This window comes from Gopherus flavomarginatus, chromosome 5 (assembly GCF_025201925.1).
Source record: "Gopherus flavomarginatus isolate rGopFla2 chromosome 5, rGopFla2.mat.asm, whole genome shotgun sequence".
In the NCBI taxonomy this organism is placed as follows: domain Eukaryota; kingdom Metazoa; phylum Chordata; order Testudines; family Testudinidae; genus Gopherus; species Gopherus flavomarginatus.
In genome coordinates, this window is record NC_066621.1 from 140,153,684 (window position 1) to 140,159,683 (window position 6,000).

At 37.5% G+C, this 6,000-nt stretch overlaps 1 protein-coding gene across 5 annotated transcripts in view; it reads left to right on the top strand.

Annotated features, from left to right (window-relative positions):
- MARK3 (microtubule affinity regulating kinase 3) overlaps positions 1–3,739 on the top strand; it is a 100,651-nt gene extending 96,912 nt beyond the window's left edge. For all 5 annotated transcript variants that reach the window (XM_050954129.1, XM_050954134.1, XM_050954132.1 and 2 more), the window contains one exon: positions 2,778–3,739. In XM_050954129.1, the coding sequence (XP_050810086.1) occupies positions 2,778–3,123 (346 nt within the window). In that variant the 3' untranslated portion in view covers positions 3,124–3,739. The remainder of the gene's footprint in view (positions 1–2,777) is intronic.
- The last annotated feature ends 2,261 nt before the right edge of the window (positions 3,740–6,000 follow it).

Consider the following 6,000-nt stretch of genomic DNA (forward strand, 5'->3'; position numbering starts at 1 on the left):
CCCCTGTTTATGTGGCTCAGGTTCTTAGCAGCAGGTTTTGTTTCCTTTAGCTCCACGAAACTGTAAACTAAGAAGCCCTCCTGTGTGCAAAACAGTGATTAAAGCATTGAGTGACTTGGTTCTAAACTCTTCCGTCTTTCATGTTGCCTTTTCCCTATATATATTTCTGCATCTTAGCAGCTAGGCAGGCAGGAAGACCCCAGTCAGACTGCAGAATTGTTCTATAATCCAATATTGGAGGGTGCTGACGTGTGAGATTTTTTTAACCCTTCTCAAGGTTATGAGCATAATCTCTGACTCTATCAATCAGCTTGAGACTGCTCATGTGAAAGCAAGTCTCCTCTATGATAACACATAGAATTATTAAATAGGTGATCTTCATGCTGAATTTGTTTAACTTTCTGATCAAGTTTTTATTTTTATGCAATACTTTTTTCACAATGTTCTGCCAACACGATGGTACAGAAGTTTGTGTCATGTAACTAGAATTTGTTTTTAAAATGCCCATAAAAAGGACTTGACTTGTTATTAGTACTTGTTAAAATACTTGTCTTTGCAACTGAGGATGCGAGGGAGATTCGCAAACCTAAGCCATTCTTTTTAGGTGACAAATCTAAGGAACTGTCCTTATGAGGTGTCCCCAGAGGAGGTTTTGAAACAAACTGATAAATTAAACAGTAATAAATCACCAGGACAAGATGGTATTCACCCAAGAGTTCTGAAAGAACTCAAATTTGAAATTGCAGAACTGCTAACTGTGGTTTGTAACCTATCATTTAGATCAGCTTCTGTACCAAATGACTGGAGGATAGCTAATGTGACACCAGTTTTTTAAAAGGGCTCCAGAGGTGATCCCAGCAACTGCAGGCCTGACTTCAGTACCAGGCAACCTGGTTGAAACTATAGTAAAGAACAGATGTGTCAGACACATAGATGAACATAATTTGTTGGTAGAAGAGTCCACATGATTTTTGTAAAGGGAAATTATGCCTCACCAATCTACTAGAATTCTGTCGGGTTGAACAAGCATGTGTACAAGGAGAGCCAATGGATATAAAGTACTTAGATTTTCAGAGAGCCTTTGACAGGGTCCCTCACCAAAGGCTCTTAAGCAAAGTAAGCTGTCATGGGATAAGACTGAAGGTCCTCTCATGGATTAGTCAAGAGTTAAGAAACAACAGATAGGAATAAATGGTCAGATTTCAGAATGGAGAGAGATAAATAGTGGTGTCCCTCAGAAGTCTGTACTGGGACTATTTAACTTGTTCATAAATTATCTGGAAAAAGGGGTAAACAGTGAGGTGACAAAACTTGCAGATGATACAAAACTACTCAAGCTAGTTAAGTCCAAAGCAGACTGCAAAGAGCTACAAAGGGATCTCACAAAACTGGGTGACTGGGCAATAAAATGTCAGATGAAATTCAGTGTTGATAAATGCAAAGTAATGAACATTGGAAAACATAATCCCAACTATACATATGAAATGATGAGGTCTAAATTAGCTGTTACCGCTCAAGAAAGAGAGCTCTTCCAATTCCAATGTCTTTTTTTGAGATGGGGCGATCACATATGCATGCAAAAAAGATATTTTGGAATTGGAAAAAGTTCAGAAAGAGGCAACAAAAATGATTAGGGCTTCCATATGAGGATTGATTAAGAAGTTTGGGACTTTTCAGCTTGAAAAAGAGACGAATGAGGGGGATATGGTAATGTCTGGTGTGGAGAATGTACATAAGGAAGTATTATTTACTCCTCCTCATAACACAAGAACCAGGGGTCACCAAATGAAATTAATAGGCAGCAGGTTTAAAACAAACAAAAGGAAGTATTTCTTCACACGATGCACAGCCAATCTGTGGAACTCTTTTCCAGAGGATGTTGTGAAGGCCAAGACTATAAGAGGGTTTAAAAAAAAGACCTAAATAAATTCATGGAGGATAGGTCCATTAATTATCAGAGGGGTAGCCATGTTAGTCTGGATCTGTAAAAGCAGCAAAGAGTACTGTGGCACCTTATAAACTAACAGTCTATAGTCTGGTAGTCTATAAGGTGCCACAGGACTCTTTGCTGCTTTTACAGGTCCATCAATGGTTATTAGCCAGGATGGGCAAGGATGGTATCACTAGCTTCTGTTTGCCAGAAGCTGGGATTGGGCGACAGGATGAATCACTTGATGATTACCTGTTCTTTTCATTCCCTCGGGGGCACCTGACATTGTCCACTGTTGGAAGACATGACACTAGGCTAGTTGGATCTTTGGTCTGACCCAGTATGGCTGTTCTTATGTTCTAAATTGAATTCTGAATCTTAACATACCATTGATTTTTAACTGTATGGTATACCATGAGAGCAAAAATAATGTTTAAAGAAGTATCTGATGCAGAAAACACCTTTATGCACATATCTGCTTGGTAACAAATACTTTTTGTGAAGGTTTCAGTACACAAATTGCAACTCTTTTTAATCATGTGGCCACTAATTCATAGCTGAAATACAAGAATTAAGTTTGTCATCCTCCTGTCCACATTCCTTCCAATTGTTGTTCACGCTAGCTGTGTCCTGGCTTAATTAGATTATATGCTTTTGGGGTGGGAACAGTCTTACTGTGTGTATATAATATGCAATGCTTAGTACAACGGGGTCCTGCTCCAAGTTGGGGCCCCTCTAGGCACTTCTGTAATACAAAAATGCACACTGAACAGGGCAGTTGCTTCACCAACACAAGATTCAAGAGGCTGTTGGTTGTCCTATTAAATAATAAAATGTTTTCTTTCAGTCGCAATGTAGCTGTGGATCAGAAGGATGAAAACAAAGAAGCCAAGCCCCGTTCTCTGAGGTTTACTTGGAGCATGAAAACTACCAGTTCCATGGATCCTAACGATATGATGAGGGAAATTCGTAAAGTCCTGGATGCCAATAATTGTGACTATGAACAAAGAGAGCGTTTCTTGCTTTTCTGTGTCCATGGCGATGGACATGCAGAAAATCTTGTACAGTGGGAGATGGAGGTGTGTAAACTGCCAAGACTGTCACTGAATGGAGTCCGCTTTAAGCGGATATCGGGAACATCCATAGCTTTTAAAAACATTGCTTCCAAAATTGCCAATGAATTAAAGCTGTAAGAAAAAGTAATTAATTTGTAAATTAAGTAGCAATTTCGAGTGTTTTTGAGAACACCGATGGAAATGTATAGAATAATATTTAGGCAATAACTTCTACATCTTCTGAATCATGATACTAAAAAAAAAAATTGAAACAAGCTGCTGAGCTGGGAGGGAGAGTTGGACTTTTTTTTTATAAGTGCACTACAGCATTAAAGTTGCCTACTATGTAAAATATTACCCCTTCTGCTTTATTTCCATTGCTCTAAGTCTGACAGCAAACTGAAACACACAATAGATACATTTAAATATGCCTCCTGTTTGTGTGGATGTGAGAATGTACAGTATGTGTGTATAATATATTAAGTATTATATGTAAACTCATCATTTACAACATCAGAGCTGTACCCATACCTCTTTTCGGGCTAATTTTGGTGCTAAAAATTGAAATGGCCAAGGAGAAAACACTTGAGTTAATATTTAAAATAATTGAATGGTTACCCCATAAATGCAGTTTTACAGTTCACTGCTGTGTTAAGAAAAAAGTATGAAGGGTTTGGGTTTATGGTTGTGAACATTACTCCTGTTTTTTAAGTAGATCTCATGAGATAATTAAACATTCACTTTTACTCAGTAAGTCTTGCATTATACTTCTCCCACTATTTATTATTTAAGTTTGAATCAAATTAAAAATTAGAGTTGATTTATGCATTAAAATTTGGGTAAATGCTTCAGTTTCTCTGTTCATGTTAAACACAAGTGTAAAAATATATCCTCTTTATCTCTTGTCTTTCATGACTTAGTAGAATGGGTTACCATCCAGTATGCTCTACCTTTTACTGCTACAGAGTGTAAACAGTGTAGTTCAACGAGAACATCACATTTAGTGTCTTATCTTGAGGTAGAAATGTGTTTTAAAAACCTGACTTGCTGGAACTTGGTGACAATTTCAGACATTGTTCCTACTGTAAAGGCTTGGCCAGATTCATCAGAAGAACAAAAGGACTCAGTAAACGATAAAAGTTCTGGTGAGAATTACCACATTCTCTACCACAGCCTGAGGAGATGCTGACTTCCTACATTACTGCTGGACATGCGTTGTCCCTTCCCCGTGAGCTGTGAGCATGCAGTCTTGTTAAAATCCAAAAGTGGAAAGCCAGTGTTTGCTGATCATTTTTCATACTTTAAATTAAATAAATAGTGGTGCAAGATATCAGGTTGACAGACAGCCTTAGAGATGAACTATCATTTGATAAACACAGCAGCACAGGTGGCAGTGGTTCAGCCCTCCCCTTGCCCCCTACTAACTCCCTTGCAATGCCCTCAGCCCAGTTCTGCGAAATACTACTTATATAGGTGGGAAGATAGTTTGGTCTCCCTGTCAATTCTATCTTTTGATCTCTGCTGAGGCTGCTAAGGAGGAGTTCAGTTGTGGTGAGCTTTTTTTAGTGTGTAGGAGAAACCTGCCGTCTCTGAATTCTGCTATCTTGACCAACTCGCTTCCTACAGACCACCAATCAATCATCAGATGGTATCAACTCTTAGTCGCTACTGACCTGGGCTGGATTTGAATCACAAACCTGGATTCCCCAATCCTTTCAATCTACCTACAGATTTTTCCTTTCCTGTATTCAGTTTGCTATTTCACTACGGATTTGTGTAGATAATACCTTGTATTATCTATTTGACTTTATTTTATATAAATTTAATGCTTATGGTCCTGTTCCCATGCAGCAGTTAGGCATGCACTTAGCATGTGCTTTAATTCAGACCCTAAGCTTGCTTTTTTAAATTACAGTGAGCTAATATAGTTCATCATTGTGTATGCAACTTAGTTTTGACCCAAGGTGCAAATGCAGAATCCCTGATATTTTTCACATTAAGTTTTGTGATCCATGCTCTGAAAACAAGAATTTCTTCCTTTATATACCTCTTCCTCAGTCTCTAGTGAACTTGCTCTAAGCATTGATGATTATGCTAGCTAAAGGATAGTTGTAGTTGTTAAATGCAGTAAATATTCCTGAATTTACATTTTTAAATCTATGTATATTTTGTATCATGAACTGGCTTTAGAACTCTTGGTGCAGGTGGAGCTTGATGGGCTGTCAGTACTTGTGCTTGCTTTGCTAAGGATGGTCTTTCCATGAAAACTCCATTTTGTAATAGCAATAAGAGATTACAGGACAGATGTACTTCTCAGGTGGGGATTCACTTAGCCTTTTGCTTTCTACGTTAAACACTGCTCAAGGTGTATTCTTTTCATCCAGTAGTGTACTTCCTGTTGTCTTATAACTTAAACTCCATGTTCTGATTAATCATAGTACTTACTGATTGTAAATCTGTATTCAGTGGAAATTCCAAAGGTTTCATATTAGATGTCTCCTGCAATATTCTGTTCTATTTTATCCATTCAGTATATAATTTTCTGCAAAGTGCAACAGTATCATAAGCTAAAATATTTTTAAAAGTTTGTGCTTAAGTATTTTTGTCTTAAAATGTATTCAAAAGGTACTTTTAGAAATAATCTGTATTTGAGATATTAAAATACACCAAATGACGTATTTATTAGCACTAGAAACAGGTTCTTAACAGCTTCCTTCTCAAATATAATACAAAACTGTCAATTGCAAAAATGTTACAAATGTTCTTGATCATAACACACACAATGTCCTTCATTCTAAAGTGCAGAAGCTTGTAATTATTTGTCTGGTTCACTGGTAGGACAATCACTGAAGAAACTGTATTTTGCTATATTAAGAAGATGCTTAATATAAAGATATAGGCCTCAATCCTGCATGGTCACTGGAGAACTTTCAGCTCAGGGGACTGCCTGCTGGAAGGATTGGGTCTATAGCTACTTTATGTATCAAAGCTCCTTGTAATCAGAGTCCAAGATGT